Source organism: Xyrauchen texanus, chromosome 11, assembly GCF_025860055.1.
Source record: "Xyrauchen texanus isolate HMW12.3.18 chromosome 11, RBS_HiC_50CHRs, whole genome shotgun sequence".
NCBI classification, from domain to species: Eukaryota; Metazoa; Chordata; class Actinopteri; order Cypriniformes; family Catostomidae; genus Xyrauchen; species Xyrauchen texanus.
The window spans coordinates 14,243,436-14,264,713 of record NC_068286.1 but is presented as its reverse complement, the minus strand read 5'-3'; the positions used below and the strand labels follow the sequence as shown (position 1 = coordinate 14,264,713).

Genomic DNA, 21,278 nt, shown 5'->3' with positions numbered 1-21,278 from the left:
GAGCAATGTACAATGTGAGTACAACAAGATGACTTACTCACTCCGTTGACTTTATTAATAACATTGCTTGCTATGGGCATGTGAATGTTTTACAGCCATTCTTAGCAATCAGTTTGGCCGGGAATATCAGTGCAAAAGCAACCTTCCATTGATGTAACTGTTTCTTGCATTCCTCGATCACGTTTCTCTCTTGTCGGTTTCGCAAAGTCTGGGAACAGAAAAATGCTGTGGTTCTTCCAAGAAAGACTTCCTTTTCTCCTCGCGTAACACAAGATCTTTAGTGGATGATCTCAGAAATTTGTCCATAATTGATTGGGGCCTGTCTCCCTCCGCAGATCGCCGAGCAGGAACCCTGTGGGCTCGCTTGATTTCCAGCTTATGGCCTGTTATGTCGAGCAGAAAGAGCCCATTCAGGAATTTCACCATAGCCTGTCCCTCAACTCCCTCTGGGACTCCAATGATACAGACGTTATTCTGCCGGCTACGGTTTTCCATGTCCTCCAACTTCTCCCAGACATGCTCCAAATCCACATTGGTTGCTAGCGGATTAGCAGATAATTCCCTCTCCGATGACTCCAGGTAATCAATCCTTTTCTCGACATCCCCCACTCTTTTAACCACATCAGTGAACTTCGCCTCCATGGCAGTGATCGATCAACGTATCACAGCAAGATCCTCCAAGTCAGCAACGACCTTCATCAGCATTGCCGACATGTTCAGCATCTCCTGCTGCATTCACCGCACCTCCCCAACCAAATCGACTCCCAGGCTGACGTAAGTGTCTTTTAATGTCTCCAGAGCCGGAGGATTTTGAATTCTTTGACATATTATCCTCCTAGAACAGTTATGGAACAGAGTGTATCCAATCTCACAGGTTTTTGTCATAAAACGTATTAAAGCTAGCAAAGTGCACAGAGCTCGCCGTTCACACGTCCGATCATCGCATGGCATCACGTCGAGTCATGATTTGTCCTTTTAATTTTTTTGTGTAATTTTTTAATGACTTACTGATTCTGTTTTCTTAATGTCCACTTTTAAGTAATAAGTGTTTGCAACTTGATGAAACAGATTTAACATTTAATATTATATTTAATATGTATAGTACGTTGCTTGTTTGTGCTTTCCTCACTGTTTTTGTGTGTGTGTGTATGTCATAGATGCTTGGATTATTGTAGTATTGATTTTTTACTGTCTCGCTGTTTGAATCTTTAATCATCAATGCGGATCTAATATCATCGTGTTTACGCTGTGCTCAACCTGCTGTCATGTCTCATCAACACTCTTTGTGATTTTCCCTTGCATGAACATTTTGGATTTACCTGCATTGTCATTATAACTTATTGTTTACTGTTTGGATATTACAGTCACCACCGCAATCTATTTTTGGGGCTACTCTTCACCTGTCCTCAGGGCCATAGCTAGTGGGGTGAAAGTTGGTAAAGATTCTAGGGACCCACAGATTCACAACAAATTCTAAACTTAATTTTTTTAATAAGAAAGGGGCCCTGACCAATATATAGTCAGGGGGCCCAGAATACCTTGCTACGGCCCTTCCTGTCCATTATAAACTTGGATAAACTCTGTACCTGTGTCTTGCTTGCTTACATGCTTGGAATTACATTGTGTGAAATGTTTTATTCGCCTATGCTTTATAAAGCATCCTTGGGTCCTTGAATAAAATTTCATTTTTATTATTATTATTATTAATATTTAGGCCTGTGGGTCACAATAAACGTATGCAAAGAACTGACTCTTTTAGAGTATTACGTGTTGTTCTTATGGTCAACAGTAAATTATATTGATTTTAAAAAGGCAATCCCTCTCTCTTTAATTACATGTTAATTAGTGTGGACATAATGCTTAGCTGTGATGAAGAATAAGAGCCATTATAATAATTATATACCAAATTGGCTTCAAACAGTATTCTAACATATATACCATACTTATAAGTACACAATTACACAATTCAATTGAAATCTGTAAAAATTGGCTTTTACGTTCACATTTTTCTTCTTTTGTTTTTGGGGATTACCATTCTTCGTACACATCCCCACATACTTGGCAGGGATTTTTTTTTAAAAGGACTTAAAAAATATTCAAAGTTCAATAAAATTTAAGCTCTGTTGATAGCATTTTTGGCATAACCTTGATTACCACAAAATTAATTTTGACTTGCCCCTCCTTTTCTTTAATAAAAAGTGAGGGATTTACAATGGAAGTGAATAGGGGCCAATTTTTAAATGTTAAAATACTCACTTTTTAAAAACTATATCATGATAACATGATTTTAGTGTGATAAAATCAAGTACTAACCTTTTCTGTGAAACGTTATAGCTAATTTAACAACTTTGTTTCCAAGCTGATGTAATGACAACAAACCCTAAAACGACTGTAAAAAACACAATTTAAACCATTTTACTGCTCAAATAATATATATATTTTTTTACAATACTTTTTATTTTAAATAACCCTCCAAAAATTGTCCAAATTCACTTCCATTGTAAGTGCCTCAGTGGCTACGTTTACATGCACCCTCATTTGCTATTGGAATTATCCTATTTTCCACTTCTGAAGTGGAAATTATGAGTACGTTGTGTTCAAGTTTTTGTTTCAGGTTCATTCATTCATTTTTCTTGAGGAACTTTTATTTTGACAGCATAATACAGTACTCAGTCAGCTTGTTGATGATAACGGCATTTTTGGTCAAATTCAAGCTATTTTCACTGTGTAAAAATGTACAACATACATATAATGGTCGCTGATATACATAAATTAATATGACCAAAACGCCAAGCGCTAATGATTAACTGTTTCTCGAAAAATTAACAAAACCTGTCATTCAGTATAGACACTGATCTCTCCTCCTCCATGTTGAAAGTTTAGGACTCCTCCCATATCGGAACCTCAAAATTATCTCTGAGTTTCCCAGAACTTGAGGGTGTCATTCTTGTGCAACTTCCAAGTGGGAAACTCATATTTACGATAATTCCAATAGTAAAGAAAATATGGAATCCATACCTGTTCAATCTGAAGTGAAATACTTAGGTTTAAAAATGGTTAAAGAAATTCATATGAGAGAATTAGTAAATATAGAAGAGAGAATTGATAGTATGAAAAAATCCCTTAATCATTGGCTTATGAGAGATCTGTCTATCATGGGCAGAATACTCTTGACCAAAGCAGAAGGCATATCTAAACTGATTTACCCATGTTACTCTCTGTATGTTTCTCCTCAACTGATAAAAAAGGTAAATTCTATTTTGTTTAATTTTATATGGAAAAACAAAACTCATTATATTAAAAAATCTCAGATAATTAAAGATTATAAAAAGGGAGGTCTAAAAGCCTCTGAATTTGAATCGATGGTTGGAGTACTTAAACTGAATTGGATTAAAATGTATTTAGCACAACCCAACTCAATGTGGTATCATATTCCAAAATCTATATTCGAGCAAGTTGGAGGACTAGATTTTTTGCTGAAATGTGATTTTGAGGTTTCCAAATTGTCAGTTAAGCTTTCAAAATTCCACAAGCAGATTCTGTACTACTGGAAATTGATATTCACTCAAAATGTTTCACCACATTGTTCCACATTGTGGAATAATAGAACCATTACAATAAATAGAAAGTCAGTATTCAAAAAGGAGTGGTATGGGAAAAATGTTATACATGTTGTTGATCTTTTAGATGAAACAGGTCTAATTATTCAACATAATGCATTCATGGAGAAATTTGAGATAAAATGTTCCATTAGAGAATTTAATACACTGTGTAAAGCCATTCCTCTTGCTTTAAAACAACAAATCCAAAGCACTCTTACATACTCAAAGGTAACTGTTAAACTGCCCGAGTTAAAGATTGGAGAAGTATATATTGGAGACAAAAAATGTAGTAATAAAGTAATAGGGAATGTATTAAAATGTAAGTTGTTTTCAGATTACAATAAACCTTCAAAATTTAAACAATTTGAAAATGAAACTTTTAAAAACAAATTCTGTAAGTACCTTAAATGGCCAATACTACCTAAAATGAAGGATATTCAGTTTAGGATTATTAATAAAGTGTATCCCGCTGCTGAGGTTTTGCGTAAAAGATTCCGTTTTGAAGTAGATCCTTGTGTTTTTTGCTTAGTAGAGCCCGAAACCATTGATCATTTATTTTATTCTTGTCCAGTAATATTGGAATTCTGGCAGGATCTTTTCAGTTGGTTAAACATTGATATCAACACTGATATTCCATCACTAAATTTGTTTCAGATTTTGGTTTATGCAGATGGGTTTTCAAAAAGTTGTCTTATACTTTGAACATTATTATTACAATGGGTAAATACCATATACACAAAAGTAAGTGGAATAACAGTAAGCCCTCTTTAAATTACTTTAAAAATGAATGCAAAAATTATTTAGAATCTTTAAAACATTTATCCAAAGAGAATCAAACCCTTGAAGAATTGTATAAATCCATGTATGAGTCTCTTTCCTTTTAAGTTTGGTAAGATTTAAATTTTTTTTTTTTTTTTTTAAATGTTTCCTTGCACCCCCTAGATAATAGTTAATAAATTTTGTTTTGTTTGTTGTTATTGTATGTAATATATACACATATGGACATTTAGGATGGAGATTTAAAAAAAAAAAAAAAGTGTATATTTGTATTTGGCATTTGATTGTTCCCTATTTGTTTTTGTAAATTGTTATTGTTCAATAAAAAAATAAATAAATAAAAAAAAAAAAAAGATTGGAAAGATAATTCCAATAGTAGGCGGTGGGCCGAATCCGTCTATCTCGTTTAGTTTTTGATTTGATAGTTACCCAGCAGCTGTCTGGCTCATTTTTTTATTTGTCTGTATGAATAATTCACAAAAAGATTACCGATTGTTTCCAACGCCAATTGTTGCACATTAAAGTATAAAAATAGATTTAATTTCGCTAGCTGATCACAAACGTTGGCCGGAGTGAGATCCAATCAACGCTTGTGTTGTTACCTTGTTGAATTGATTTGGCCAATCACGTTATTCGTTGAACCGGCGTCGCGTGACCCGCGTCAGTCTGAAGCCAAAGTCTACAACCCAACCTGGAGAGACCGGTGTGTCTCGGCAAGACAACGTCAAGGTAACATTTGTTTTACAATGATTATACACCCCTATATCTTAATGCTTTTCATATAAGTTGTATTTAAGACTGCAAGCTATACTTCGTCGTGAATATATGCGTTGTCGTTGATGAGAACAGTAGCCACGAAAGAATGTTGGTAGTGGAGCAGTAAAGCTAGGTCTAACGGTATGTTGTTTAGGCTAATCCAAATCATTCGGTACATACACAATGAACGAAGCAAAGAGTATTCAAATACGGGATAATTACGGGTAAATATTTAAACGGGAAGACAGTAGGAAATAATTTGACAGGTAAGTCAAGGTTGGATTGGTTTATAGCAAGCTACCTAGGCTACAAGTAAGCTAGACTAATTATCAGCTAAAAAGAGTGCAAAGCAAAACAAAGAAATGATTTCAAATCAACTTTATAGTGGTAGTCATGGAGTTATATAAGCCATTTATGGTTGATTGTCACAGTTTAAACAATGACACAATTCTGTGCATGGTAGCTTATGCTTTTTGCAAGTGCAGTTCCCTCCCACACATTTAAGGGTTTTGCATTGGCAGTGCACCAGCTCTAAGACACACTGTGGTGCTGGGGGCAGTGTCATCCAGTGCACTACCAGGTATTCTCCCTCCATCCATGCTGTACCATGGTTGGGCTTCACCTACATAACAGAACAGGTATATGATGGAATATGGTGGAAAAATATTTTATTTAAAGATGGCTGTTTTTGAGCTATTTAACAAAATGATTTGTGGTCAGAACTGCAGTAGTCTTGTCAAGCTCGTTTAAGATGGTTAGCATCTTAATACAAATGTCAAGGTGAAAAATGTGATTTAAATTTATCTAGTAATGTGTGCTTTCTGTGTTTATTTATCTGAATATAATTCAGTTGTTTATCTAACACACAGACACGGACAGGACAACATCATATCTCTCCACACCCAAATGACTACAGAGGTGATCGTTGACAATCATCACATCAACAGCACCATGAATGGAGCAGGTCAAGATCACAGAGTTGCTTAGTATCCACATCACAGATGACCCGTCTTGATCTATCGACACCACCAACAGAACCTGGCCAAGAAAGTCCAAAAACCTCTGCACTTCCTCCCACAGTTGAGGAAGGCTCATCTCCCACAAATCCATCCCCTTAACTTTCTATAGGGGAATCATAGAGAGCCTCTTCCTTCCACCCCCACCCTCCAATAACCTAAGGGCAGCTGATTGACTCTTGCACAAATACACTGGTAGTTTACACTATGATGCTGCTACATTGGTTTATTTTTTTTATTTTTAAATTTGCTATGAACATTTGACCCCACTTACACACATATTGCACTGCCTTTTGCTACTTGTCATGTCATCCACTTGCACTGAAATACTATATTAATTAGGGATGAGTCACGATTTTCGAATATTCGATTAGTTGATTTTATTATAGAATATTGAATAGGATGTGCGGGATGATTGTCTTTAAAAAATCCCCATGTTTTAGTTGTGGTTATAAGTTGCAATCCTAAATTCACATAATATTTTTATACATTTTATAAATATATTCTTAATATTTGTTGTTTTTGTTTCTATGTTTGAGCTTATATATCTCAATATTAATAACAGTCTGGTTAATTTTGAGTCTTGAAATGTAAACTCTCAAGGGTTGGCTTTCTAAATATATGTTGGTTATGTGTATATTCAGAATGACTTCTGAGCAGCAACCTTTTTATTTTGGGGATGTCATGAATGCATTTGCCAAAATTGGGGCTGACTAGTAAGGGGTTAAATGTATATAAATGAAACGTTTTATATAAAAATTATACATTTGATACAAACCTTCACTGTTGTTAGCTGCATTTTCTATCTTCTTACGTGCTCTTCTTATGTGTTTTTTGTTGGTGAAGAGCATGTAGCATTCTCTGTGAAATCCAACATTAGCCGGCACATCTTGGACGTCTTCGGAATTTAAGTTAAATGCCAATACGGCTTTTTCAGCTACTGTACTCTCTGTGGTTTGCAGGTTCACCCATAAATTTGTACATTGAACAATCTTTGCCCAACTTGTCTGGGAAAGGGGGTTACAGGGCTTTTTACATTTGAGGCTAAATGGATAAAACACCTCATTTTTACCTCAGTATTACTGAACTACAGAACTAAATTTACATTTTTAATGATTTACAGCAAAATTGTAATTTTAAGAACGCAGCTTCCTGGTCATCTGTGTTCATTATTTACATTGGTTGTCAAGGAAACGGGAGGTTTTCTAACGTTATGATTAGTACTCCTGCTTATTTGCCGGTTTAAAAAAGTAAGAGTTTGTAAGGACATTTTGCGTCAAATGTGCAAACAACAAAGTTGGAAACAATGTCTGTAGTACTTATACGATTTTATTACATGACCTCAGCAAAAAAAGACTTACACAGCTGTGAGGTAAGCATTAAATTCATAATTTCGAGGTCCGGCCCACCGCCTATAGCACGTGAAGGCAGCACAAGGCCAAACTGCAATTAAACTGTTGCTCATGTAAACAGAATTTTGCAATTTCATATTTTAATAGCTTTACACTGGCATGTAAACACTTTAATCGCATTTCTTCCACTCTGACCAAAATGTTGCAGACGGATGATGTTACGAAAACATCACAAAACGGAAGAAGCTTCACTTCTCAGCGTCATGTGAAATGGCTGTTTCTTTCTTTCTTTTTCTCCCCAGTTTGGCATGCCCATTTCCCAATACGCTCTAAGTCCTCGTCGTGGCGTAGTGACTCGCCTCAATCCAGGTGGTGGAGGACGAATCTCAGTTGCCTCTGCTTCTGAGACCATCAACCCATGCATCTTTTCACATGGCTTGTTGAGCGCGTTACCGTGGAGATATAGACAGTGTGGAGGATTTACACTCATCTACGCGGCATCCACACACAACTCACCACATGTCCCACCGAGAGCGAAGCACATTATAGTGACCACGAGGAGGTTACCCTATGTGACTCTACCCTCAACTGTGCCAAGTAGGTTGATTTGGAGACCTGGCTGGAGTCGCTCAGCACACCCTATTTTCAAACTTGCGACTCCAGTGGTGGTAGTCACTCGCTTAGCTTCCCAGACTCCTTTGAAATGGCTGTTTCTTGCACTGTTTTCCAGCATTTTTGGGGTGCTCCCCACATGCAGAATCTACAGCCCCACGGCAAAAGCAAACATATTTTCCCGAGCTATGAATGTCCGTTTGCAGTCTGATTTGTACATCTTTCAAATGAGTTTGTCCTTGCGGGCGGAACACAACAACATCCAGCGTATGTATTCCAATTCACAAACAAGTGACTCTTATGAACCGATTCTTTTAAAGTGAATCAAAACAGACAGCGCATAGTCGAAAATTATTCTTATTAACCGATCTTTTAATAAAAACATTTAAAAAGATTCACAAACGGACACATTTTCCTTATGCCAAACTGTACTTAAAGATACATAATTGCAACAAGATATTTTTGTTAATATTATTTTATAAAAAAAACATTAAAACATTAAATTTCTTAGTGAATATTCAGAGTATAGACAGGTATCATGTAAACGGGTTAGAGGTTGGCCCAAATCATTTAAACATCGAATTATTCGTTATACTCTGATTATTGCAATAACCCGAGTATTGGCATACATGTAAAACCACTGTGATCAAGAATAGTATTTTTTGTGAAAAATTTAAGAAAAGTCAAAACTAATTTTTGTGGTAATCAACATTATGCCACAAATACAGTCGAGTGAGTTTAACGTGTATTGAGTCCGGAAATTGATTGTTTTCTAAACCACACTTATCATATCGCTTCTGAAGACATGGATTAAACAACTGGAGTTTTATGGATCACTTTTAAGCTGCCTTTATTTCCTTTTTGGAGCTTCAAAGTTTTGGTCACCATTAACCTACACTGTATGAATCCACAGAGCTAAAATATTCTTCTAAAAATCTTTGTATTTAGCAGAAGATAGAAAGCCATCCACATCTGGGATGGCATGAGGGAGAGAATAAATTATTTTTGGATGAATTATTCTATGATATGCCCTTTTCTACGATGGAATAAATGTTCCACCCGTTGTTCCTTACAGGCTCCATATGTTGAGAATTAGGGTATTGACGGGTTTAGAGCGTCTGCTGCCTGCCAGGAACAAACCATGATTTTCTCGTACGATATCACATCCTCCATTCCACTGCGGGGCACTAACACAGGCCACAACCAAAATTTCGTACATCCGGGGAAGACGACACTGTACGCTTTAATCGTCTTATTACTGTATTAATAACTTCTATATCCAGATCATTCAGCGCACGGTCTTTGCGAAATCCGCTGCGCGAGGATCGTTTTCATAAGGTATATACCGTCTAAATATTATTGTGAATCATGTGTCATTGGCTACTTGGTTTCTTTTACATAAAAAGGCCTGAAGAGTGATTGCTAGCAAGCTTGCTATCTATATTAGTGAACCGAAAAATATAAATATATATTTATGTAAATATTTACACGTGTTTATAATGCTGTTTAACTAATGAGACTGTGCTGCATCATGCACGTGGCTACACAAACAACAAAAACAGAAACGAAACGCCCACCTGGTGACACAAATTATGTCTTTTCGATATATGCTTTAACGCATTTGAAACCTGGGCATCAACGCTGCTTTCTTTATTTGAAGCGCTGCCTGTAGTATTTTCATGGTAATTTAGTTATTAATGTGTAATGCCGCAATTTTCTGTTTCTTTTTCAGGGTCGTTGTTTTCCTCTGAGTCGTTATTATTCAGACATAAAAAATCTACATTGGATCACACAATCAAAGGTGCCCTCAAGGTGACGGGACAATGTCAGAAGCCCTTTTTCTCACATTCCAGTCTCAGCTCTCCGTTGTCATGGAGACCATCCTCAAATCAGCCATGTTTGAGATAACCAGGCTGGTGGAGGACAGCTTCCTAGAGGAAGTTGGTCGTTGTAAACAGGAGGTAGAACTTTTGACACTAAGGCTGCAGTTGTCTGAGAGTAAACTGAGGGAAAGAGAATGGGAATGGGGGAGAAAGTGCACAGACTGTGGCCGAACAGGAGACTCCAGCACCAGAGAAGAGAGCCGACCTGTAGAGACAGTTCGAGGTGAGTTAAAACACACAGGACCATAGCTGGACACCACTGTAGAATAAGAAACAGTTCACCCCAAAATGAAAATTCTCTCATCATTTACGCACCCTCATTCCATCCCAGATGTGACTTTATTTATTTTGCAGAACACAAATGAGGATTTTTGGAAGAATATTTTAGCGCTGTAGGTCCTCACAATGCAAGTGAATGGTGACCAAAACTTTGAAGCTCCAAAAAGCACATAAAGGCAGTATAAACGTAATCCATAAGACTCCAGTGGTTTAATCGATATCTTCAGAAGCGATATGATAGGTGTGATTGAGAAACAGATCAATATTTAAGTCCTTTTTTGTAAAAAAAAAAAAAAATAAAAAACAATTCTCCTGCCTGCCCAGTAGGTATATGTATGAAGAATGCAAATCGCCAGTGAAAAGTGGAAGTGGACATTTATCGTAAAAAAGGACTTAAATATTGATTTGTTTCTTACCAACTCACCTATAATATCTCTTCTGAAATCATGGATTTAACCACTGGAGTCGTATGGATCATTTTTGTGCTGCCTTTATGTGCTTTTTGAGCTTCAATGTGTTGGACCCTGTTGACTTGCATTGTATGTACCTACAGAGTTTAGATGGTCTTCTAAAAGTCTTCATTTTATTATCAATTTAAAATCTTTTTTTCAGTAGATTTCCTCTTGGACAAAATATTCACCCAAAAATGAAAATTATGTCATTATTTATTCACCCTCATGTTGTTTCAAATCTTTATGCTGCTTTTTATTTTATTTTTTAGCTGAACACAAAAAGAGAAGTTTCAAAGTATCAAGCCTTTTGCAGTCAAGAACAGCTCCATAAAATTAGTCCATACGGCCCATTGCTATATTTTACATACGATAGCTTTTTGTGAGAAACCGACAGAAATTTATGTCAGTTTTCACTGATAATCTTTATTTATGTCAGTTTTCACTGATAATCTTTATTTATGTCAGTTTTCACTGATATTCTTTCCCTAATGCCAAACGCACTGGTATCACGTTCATGTTCAGATTAAAAAAGAAGCATGATTATGTCTGATAACGAAGGCATGTCTGGCAGTTCTGGAAGGTTGGAATGTATGTGGTAAATGTGTTTCATCATTATTTATTTGTCTTCTTATCAAATAATTAAATTATCCACCTAAAGCGAGCGTATAACTTTTATGTGCTTTTTTGAGATTTTATTAAACCTTCATGGGGTTTTCATTCAGCATTTTTAATACAACATTCCAAAATCTGCGAAAAAATACGTGGACAGAAAACCAGCTTATGATAGCAAACACCATTTGTTTTTGCCTAACTGAACAAGACATGCCACATGAATGTGATATGTATGAGATTTGAGAGTTCCATCTGTGGGGAAGATTTTCAGTGTATAAGGACTTAAATTTCCATCTTTTCTTCACACAAAGCTATCATTTATCTACAGAAGACATAAAAAGACAAATGGACTACTTTTATGGTGCCTATTCTTAAGGTTATTTTTCAAGTTTGACAGGCAAGTTCACTATGAGCAAAAAAAAAAAAAAACAACAAACATTAAAAAAACAACAAACATAAAATAACATTTTAAAATACAACAAACAGATCCACTGAAAATATACATCTGGAACACCTGCTATGACTTTGTCATCGTTTTCACCTCTTATGAGTTTGCATCCCTGAAAATAACTGCTGATGGTTTTGGAACGACATAAAAGTGAGCTAATAGTGACAGAATTTTAATTTTTGGGTGATCTATTCCTTAAAATATTTGTGCTAGCAGTGAATACTGGCTTGATGTATTGCACACAAAAATAAAATCATGTTATTTGTCATTTGGTTCCCCCTTTGTTTAGGCCTAACCCTGAGAGATCAGTCTACCAATGGACCTCCATTGACTGAAGACACATGGAGTACTAGACAGCAACAGGAGTCTAACATAAACACAGCAACACACTCACTTTCTAAAGAGAAGCGTGATGTACACAGACAGAGTGCTAAAGAGCTCACCCCACCTCACACAAACGCCAATGCACAGATCCCTCAGGATGTTCTACAGAGACTTCTGGGCAATGCAGCTGTTCATTGTGAGTCCACTAGTGACTTTAGATCCAGAGTGTGTGATGTAGACAAATCTGAAAAGGACTTCACTCTTGATAAGGAAATGGACTTAAATTACTCAAGACTTTTACAAAGTCCTTTGGCTGAGGATAGGCATGAGGATTTGGCACTGTCTTCACCAAACAGTAGAGTAAAATCAGAGACAGTGCTGGATCTTCAACCAGTCAAGGAGGAGGAAGAGATGGTTCCGGTGTGGGAAAGCGATAGAGATGACTGTTGCCATGCAGAAATGGCTGATCCAAGTCTTGGAGTGCTCAGAGGGTCTAGTGATCAGGAGGAGAAACAGGTAGAAAGCTTTCCAAGTCTAAACTCTCTCGAAATGCCAGACGGCGCCTCATTTTTCACACCTTATTCAGTGAACACATTGGTACATCAAGGTATTAGGGCACAACATTTAAGTAATTTAAGCACAACAGAGCTGGTGCTATCCAGCTTACCAGGAAGGTCAAATTCACTTGTCCAACAAGAAAACAGACCAACTCTTGGTTCAGAAATTTCTGTCCCCTGTTCTCATGATGATGTTTGTCCAAGCAGGAAAAAAATCAGCCACTCACAACACGCAAAGCGTGAACAAATCCATGCAGAAAGATCCCACCGTTGCACCCATTGTGGGAGAACTTTTGTGAGAGCTTGTGACCTCAGGGCTCATATGCTTATCCACAAAGGAAAGAAACCTCTAAATTGTACCCAGTGTGATCAGACGTTTGCATACAACTTTGAGCTCAAGGTTCACCAGCAACACCACTCAGGGGAGAGACCTCACGTCTGTCCACACTGCGGCAAGGCCTTTGCTCGGCTGAGCAACTTCAAGCAGCATCAGAACATCCACACACGGGAGAAGCTCTTCAGTTGTAATCAATGCGGGATGAGGTTCAATCGAGCCACCAACTTGCGAGTCCATCTCAGAAGACACAGCCACGCGGGGAAGACTTATAATTGCCCTCAGTGTGGAAAGAGCTTTCTGGGTCCCAGGCAAATGAAGGCTCATTTACTGAAAATCCATGGAAGAGGAGGGAAATAAATCCATCTACATTTCAACTTAAGAAACTCAACATTCATAATCTTATTTGACTTCAAATTCAATTTGAACTGATCCTCAATTGGTCTGATGTTTACATGCTATCAGTGGTGTGCCCTGTTGGGGTATATTAAAATATCCCCTGTCCACACATGTTTGATCCTTGAGAATGGAAACTCCCTTTTACTATTTGACCCAAATCCCATACCTGAATCCAGCGACATTATAATACACCCATATAGAGCTAGGAGTGGTGATTGCTCAGGGTGAGCCAAACTACAGTTGCAACCAGGCACACAAGCAGCAGAAAGAACATTGGTGGACATAACATGCTGTAAATAATATGAACAATCCATTTGCAATAATTTACATCTTAAAGACACCTAAGCACCTGTAAAGCACCAGGACAAATCCTTATGCATGGATCTTTTAAATAATATATTAATACTAAATGAAAACAATAAAAAAATTTTAGCAGTTAGTTTGCTACTTCAATTTCCACAACTATATAAGATTCCCTATAGTTTCAAGACCCCTAGCTTTTATAGAGTGCAACAGTCTGGTTCCAGAAGTAAATATCCTATTCATGTTTTCTATTGGTGAAGTGATTAATAATGATAACTTATAAACCTTTTAAGACAGGCCTACCATGAGCTCAGAGCTTCCTTGATGGTATAGAGCTTATTCACAGTAGCGCCATCTTTGATTTTTAATGGGAATGAAAACAAGGCTATGAGGGACATACTTATCTCTTCAATGGCACGTACAGTACAAAGCAGTATAAAGCTTCTAGATCACATCTGATTTTTCACAACCCATGTTGTCTGGAGTTCTTTGTATACTGAATGGAAAGATATTTTTATGTTTTATGTTTTGATCACAGAATGATCCATAAAAACTTTAAACTGCAGGACAGCCCAGTTAAGAGACTGTACATCTGTCCCTCAAAGCCTTGTTGTTATTCCCGTCAATAATCTAAGATGGCGCTAGTGTGAATAAGGTCTATTTGCTTCTGTTGAAGTTAACAATCTGCATGATTTCAACTTCATTTTTTTAATATTGTGTTTACTAGTGCTTTTTACTGATAAAGAACTACATAATCCATATTCCAGCACAGAAAGATCCACCAATCTGAGAATCTCATCCAATAAAATACACCGAAAGAGCCTAGTAGCAACCTTCCATTCCCATGACGCACTGTAAATGACGTCAGTATGTACACATTTTTGTACCTTTTGTCTTTTTGTCTGATTTTCAAATACTTTTTTGTTTCAAATCAAAGTTTGAAATTATGTCATTTACCTTATGAAATCCCTATGGATAATGTGAATGGGATAAATACAGTTGAAGTCATAACTTTACACACACTTAGGTTGAAGTCATTTTTACTCACTCCACAGATTTAATATTAGCAAACTATAGTTTTGGCAAGTCGTTTAGGACATCTACTTTGTTCATGACATGAGTCATTTTTCCAACAATTGTTTACAGACAGATTGTTTCACTTTTAATTGACTATATCACATTTCCAGTGGGTCCGAAGTTTACATACATCAAGTTAACTGTGCCTTTAAGCAGCTTAGAAAATTTCAGAAAATTATGTGAAGCCTTTAGGCAATTAGCTTCTGATAGGAAGTGTACTGAATTGGAGGTGAACATGTGGATGTATTTTAAGGCCTACCTTCAAACTCAGTGCCTCTTTGCTTGACGTCACGGAAAAATCAAAAGAAATCAGCCAAGACCTCAGCAAAAAGAATTATGGCCCTCCACAAGTCTGGTTCATCCTCAGGAGCAATATCCAAATGCTTGAAGGTACCACGTTCATCTGTACAAACAATAGTACGCAAGTATAAACACCATGGGACCACGCAGCCATCATACCACTCAGTAAGGAGACGCATTCTGTCTCCTAGAGATGAAAGAAGTTTGGTGTGAAAAGTGCAAATCAATCCCAGAACAACAGTAAAGAACTTTTTGAAGATGCTGGAGGAAACAGGTAGACAAGAATCTATATCCACAGTAAAACGAGTCCTTTATAGACATAACCTGAAAGGCTTCTCATCAAGGAAGAAGCCAGTGCTCCAAAACCACCATAAAAAAACAAGACTGCCGTTTGCAAGTGCACATGGAGACAAAGATCTTACTTTCTGGAGAAATGTCCTCTGGTCTGACGAAACAAAATTGGAACCTTTTGGCCATAATGACCATCGTTTTGTTTGGAGGAAAAGGGTGTGGTTTGTAAGCCGAAGAACACCATCCCAACCATGAAGCATGGGATTGGCAGCATCATGTTGTGGAGGTGCTTTGCGGCAGGAGGGACTGGTGCACTTCACAAAATAGATGGCATTATGAGGTTGGAAAATAATGTGTACATATTGAAGCAACATCTCAAGACATCAGCCATGAAGGTAAAGCTCGGTCACAAATGGGTCTTCCAAATGGACAATGACCCCAAACATACCTCCAAAGTTGTGGCAAAATTGCTTAAGTTCAACAAAGTCAAGGTATTGGAGTGGTCATCACAAAGCCCTGACCTCAATATGATAGAAAATCTGTGGGCAGAACTGAAAAATTGTGTGCAAGCAAGTAAAACCTGACTCAGTTACACCAGTTCTGTCTGGACGAATGGGCCAAAATTTCAGCAACTTATTGTGAGAAGTTGTGGAAGGCTACCCAAATGTTTGACCCAAGTTAAACAATTTAAAGGCAATGCTACCAAATACTAACAAAGTGTATGTAAACTACTGACTCACTGGGAATGTGATGAAAGAAATAAAGCTGAAATAAATCACTCTCTACTATAATTATGACATTTCACATTCTTAAAATAAAGTAGTGATCCTAACTGACCTAAGACAGTGAATGTTTTCTACAATTCAACGTCAGGAATTGTGGTTTAAATGTATTTGGCTAAGGTGTATGTAAACTTCTGACTTCAACTGTAATTCCGTAACCAGGACGGCTGAAAATGTAGGACCGTAACGCTCTATTTAGAATCAGAATGATTGAATTACTTCAACAGAAATTGTTTTGCTGTTGTATTATCAATGTAAAATAATTTTTATATTTTATATAATGTTTTTGTGTGCCCTCAATATCATATCTGCTAATAATATTTTAGTATAATTTTATGCAAATGATGCCCTGGCATTCTAAATTGTGATCTATAAAACTTAATTGTCAATTCAAAACATATCTTGAAAATATAAAAAAAGTAAAATAAGTATTGATGCAACATTCAAAGTATTCTGTTGAGAAAAAGTAAATTAACTTTTAAGATTTGCTGATTGAGCAATGACTGCAGCTAAACACACTATATTCCATAGAAATCCATTTCACCCACTTCAGTCATTTTTCCATTGTACCTCATTGTATTTCATAGTATTATGCCTTGATTTTTGTCTTGAAGTGATTGTTATGGGACAACTGCTCCTGGGTAGAATAACACTAACAAAATAACACCAATTTCTTACATGTACTTTGTATACCTGCCTAATGATGTATTAATGGAGGCCCAAGTCTTTACTAATTACTATTTAGTATTTGCTGGAAAAAATACATAAATAATGTTTTTATTATTTCGTTTTTTTTGAAGAAAGGTTCAATCAAACTGACCAAAATATTAAGAATAGGCACATCAGATTCAAGTGATCCTTAGCAAAAAGGACATTAAATGATGGAATTGAAAACTTTTTTTGACAAAAGCAGTGCATGTAAGCAAGATGTGTTCAAAAAGACTTTAAATTATAGAGACATTTAATTTGATAATTGTTGTTTATTTAGATCTTTTTTATTAATTTGACTTAAATGGAGAAAATGTCACCAATGTGACACTGAAACAAGACTACAGATATTTCTAAAATGTTTACAAACAAACCTTCTGCACTTCATATGAAATATCGTCTTAAATGAATTTTGTCTCAGCTGTATTATAGCAGACCTGATATATGTCTTTAATAAAAAAAAATAAACAGACATAGAAAAATAAAGTGATCTTTGCATTATTCAGCCAGTAAACAATATATACAGTGCATCCAGAAAGTATTCACAACGCTTCACTTTTTCCACATTTTGTTATGTTACAGGCTTATTCCAAAATGGATTAAATTCATTATTTTCCTCAAAATTCTACAAACAATACCCCATAATGACAACATGAAAGCCATTTTTTTGAAATCTTTGGAAATTTATAAAAAATAAAAAATGAAAAAAAAAAAAAAATCACATGTACATAAGTATTCACAGCCTTTGCTCAATACTTTGTTGAAGCACCTTTGGCACCAATTACAGCACCAAGTCTTTTTGAGAATGATTCTACAAGCTTGGCACACCTATTTTTGTCAGTTTCTCCCATTCTTCTTGGCAGGACCTCTCAAGCTCCATCAGGTCGGATGGGAAGCTTTGGTGCACAGCCATTTTCAGATCTCTCCAGAGATGTTCAATTGGGTTCAAGTCTGGGCTCTGGCTGGGCCACTCAAGGATATTCACAGAGTTGTCCCGTAGCCACTCCTTTGTTATCTTGGCTGTGTGCTTAGGGTCGTTGTCCTGTTGGAAGATGAACCTTTGCTCCAATCTGAGGTCCAGAGCACTCTGGAGCAGGTTTTCAACAAGGATGTCTCTGTACATTGCTGCATTCATCTTTCCCTCGATCCTGACTAGTCTCCCAGTTCCTGCTGCTGAAAAACATCCCCACAGCATGATGCTGGCACCACCATGCTTCACTGTAGGGATGGTATTGGCCAGGTGATGAGCGGTGGCTGGTTTCCTCCAGACATGACACTTGCCATTCAGGCCAAAGAGTTCAATCTTTGTTTCATCAGACCAGAGAATTTTGTTTCTCATGGTCTGAGTCCTTCAGGTGCCTTTTGGCAAAGTCCAGGTGGGCTGTCATGTGCCTTTTAATGAGGAGTGGCTTCCACCTGGCCACTCTACCATACAGGCCTGATTGGTGGAGTGCTGCAGAGTTGGTTCTTCTGGAAGGTTCTCCTCTCTCCACAGAGAAACGCTGGAGCTCTGTCAGAGTGACCATCGGGTTCTTGGTCACCTCCCCGACTAAGGCCCTTCTCCCCGATCGCTCAGTTTGGCCAGGCGGCCAGCTCTAGGAAGAGTCCTGGTGGTTCCAATCTTCTTTCGTTTACGGATGATTGAGGCCACTGTGCTCATTGAGTGACCTTCAATGCTGCAGAAATTTTTCTGTACCCTTCCCCAGATCTGTGCCTCGATACAGTCCTGTCTCGGAGGTCTACAGACAATTCCTTGGACTTCATGGCTTGGTTTGTGCTCCGACATGCACTTTTTACTGTGGGACCTTCTATAGACAGATGTGTGCCTTTCCAAATCATGTCCAATCAACTGAATTTACCACAGGTGGACTCCATTCAAGTTGTAGAAACATCTCAAGGATGATCAGTGGAAACAGGATGCCACTGAGCTAAATTTTGAGTGTCATGGCAAAGGCTGTGAATACTTATGTACATGTGATTTTTTTTTTTTTTTATAAATTTGCAAAGATTTCAAACAAACTTCTTTCATGTTGTCATTATGGGGTATTGTTTGTAGATTTTTGAAGAAAATAATGAATTTAATAAATTTTAGATTAAGGCTGTAACATAACAAAATGTGGAATAAGTGAAGCGCTGTGAATACTTTCCGGATGCACTGTATATTAATACAAAGCAGTTAGTCTACATTCAAAGAATATCATTATAGAAGAATTATACATAACTTTCACTAATTTGGTGTTGTGTTTGTTGTAGATTGTCCGAAGTTTTGCTGAATGTCCCTCCACAGAACAAGGAACACAGCACCCCATAAACAGGCAGAGGACATTCAGTGTAAGCAATTATGCAGAATGATTGAAGATTCATTTCAGGCTTTTGAACAATATTCAAACCACCTGTTTAATTTGTGACTGTTTCTTATACAGGTTGTGGCCAGGGATGTCCTGACACAGTTTCAGGTTTGGCAGAGGGCATGCTATAGCAGGAACATTGAGTGGGGCCCAATTACAGCAAAGGTTAGAGCCTCCATTTCATAAACTGATCCATTTTCCTGTAACTGGTTTATAGATGAAGCTTAGATGAACTGGAGTTTATGAAGATGAATGCATGTTTTAGAATAATTGTACATGTTTTGTGCTTTGTCCTTGCACAGATAATTTCTGCACTGCCACATTTGTATGGAAGGGAGACAGAGGTGATCGTTCGATGTACTAAGATGCTACACAATCGCAGGGATTACCTTAGAAGGAGAGCAAAGGTTAGTGCTCATTTGCTAAAAGATTTGATCTCTTAATTTCACTAGCGTAGGCCAATATCTTTTTATGAATTCATCATATTTGTAATATATCATATTTAGCAATAAATACACAAGACGGTTCACAGTCTGGAATATGTCAGTGATTAGCAACAATCATTAAAAAAAAAACACACACACTCAGGTCCTTAGACAAAAATGACCCCATTGAAACGTCAATATTTGACCCTAGAGCCATTAAAGCATAGATCATTAATTCTATGACATTATGCTTTCATTCCAGAGCCCTGGCTTCAAAGTTTTTCTATTTTCCACCAGATGGCACCATTTTTCTAATGTTTTTTTTCCTCATGTCAAAAATCTACCATAAACTGATTATATATTAATATTATTTTCCACTTTCACTGACTTCGATTTTGGAACCAACATCAGTCCTGATCATAACTAGCAAATATTCATTCATTTTCAGGATTTTAACCCTTTAAATGCCAGCTTGTTTACATAATGCCACTGTTGTGTTTTACACACACACACACATATGTTGGGTTCCCATGTTTTATGGGGACTTTCCATAGACATAATGGTTTTTATACTGTACAAACTATATATTCTATCCCCTAACCCTACCCCTAAACCTAACCCTCACAGAAACCTTTCTGCATTTTGACATTTTCATAAAACATAATTTAGTATGATTTATAAGCTGTTTTCCTCATGGGGACGGACAACATCAAAAATGTAGGGTTTTACTATCCTTATGGGGACATTTGGTCCCCACAAAGTGATAAATACACGCTCACACACACACTTTCAAAACACACATATAAAAAATACTGACATCCATAACAACACACCCAAACAATTTTAGCAGCATAATTTATTTAATTGGCCTGCAGTGCTCTATATATATATATATATATATATATATATGGAAAAAGCATTTATTTACTCTGTATGCCACACATGAGAAAAATTGTGCCATCTGGTGGAAAAAAATTTTTGAAGCCAGGGCTGGAATGAAAGCATAATATAATAGAATTCAAGATTTTATGCTTTAATGGCACTGAGATCAACAATTGCAGTTTTAATGGGTTTCAATGGGGACATTTGTCCTTAAGGTCCTGAGTGTAACAATTTTGTGTACACGGTGTATTATAGATGTATTATAGGAATGAAGGTTAAAATATAAAAATTCCCCCAAAATACGCACCTTTGGCAAAATGTATGCCATTGGCATTAACACAGCCAAAATGATCGACAAAAATGTCCCAAAGATTGCACAGGGGTTAAACATGTTCTTTTCTGCTTGTAGGAAGCTGCTGTGGAAAGGAATCTGTTACCTATGAGCCAGAAATATCTTGAACAACTTCAAAATGTAAACTTGTGAATAAACTATAGTTGTGTGACACTGTGGGTCCTGTTTTGATTTTTGATCCTGTGACAATCAGACAATAACTCATGTTGTTTAAGTTTAATTAAGCCAGTCGGTGTTCATGCGAATCATGGGTGTCCTTTTGTTTGAATTGTGACTGAAAGATAAACTTATCATAGGAAATGTTTGCAGGAATTTAGAAGCGAGGTGAAAATAAAGGTGTAAAGAAAGATCAAATGTGTTAAAAGACTACGGTCCTTGTACTCATTGGGCTCGGGGAAGGGAGAGGC

General features: G+C 36.9%; 1 protein-coding gene across 3 annotated transcripts; it reads left to right on the top strand.

The window, feature by feature from the left end:
• Positions 1–7,785: 7,785 nt before the first annotated feature.
• On the top strand, positions 7,786–21,203 carry LOC127651833 (zinc finger protein 16-like). 3 transcript variants are annotated; one of them, XM_052137867.1, is made up of 7 exons: positions 9,335–9,453; positions 9,848–10,221; positions 12,079–12,629; positions 19,118–19,195; positions 19,288–19,377; positions 19,515–19,619; positions 20,929–21,203. In XM_052137867.1, the coding sequence occupies exons 2-7, from the start codon at positions 9,939–9,941 to the stop codon at positions 21,001–21,003; spliced, it is 1,182 nt and encodes a 393-aa protein (XP_051993827.1). In that variant the 5' UTR covers positions 9,335–9,453; positions 9,848–9,938; the 3' UTR covers positions 21,004–21,203. The 3 variants fall into 3 exon arrangements, with proteins under 3 accessions (XP_051993826.1, XP_051993827.1, XP_051993825.1); XM_052137866.1 differs by lacking the exons at positions 9,335–9,453; positions 19,118–19,195; positions 19,288–19,377; positions 19,515–19,619; positions 20,929–21,203 and adding an exon at positions 7,786–8,382 and having other exon boundaries at positions 12,079–17,417; XM_052137865.1 differs by lacking the exons at positions 19,118–19,195; positions 19,288–19,377; positions 19,515–19,619; positions 20,929–21,203 and having other exon boundaries at positions 12,079–17,417.
• Positions 21,204–21,278: the final 75 nt, after the last annotated feature.

Bases quoted from the DNA above. Each gene is read 5' to 3' on its own strand.
- LOC127651833 (XM_052137866.1), top strand. From the start codon at position 9,939: ATGTCAGAAGCCCTTTTTCTCACATTCCAGTCTCAGCTCTCCGTTGTC. The intron at 10,222-12,078 runs GTGAGTTAAAAC...CCCTTTGTTTAG, and splicing joins ACCTGTAGAGACAGTTCGAG to GCCTAACCCTGAGAGATCAG.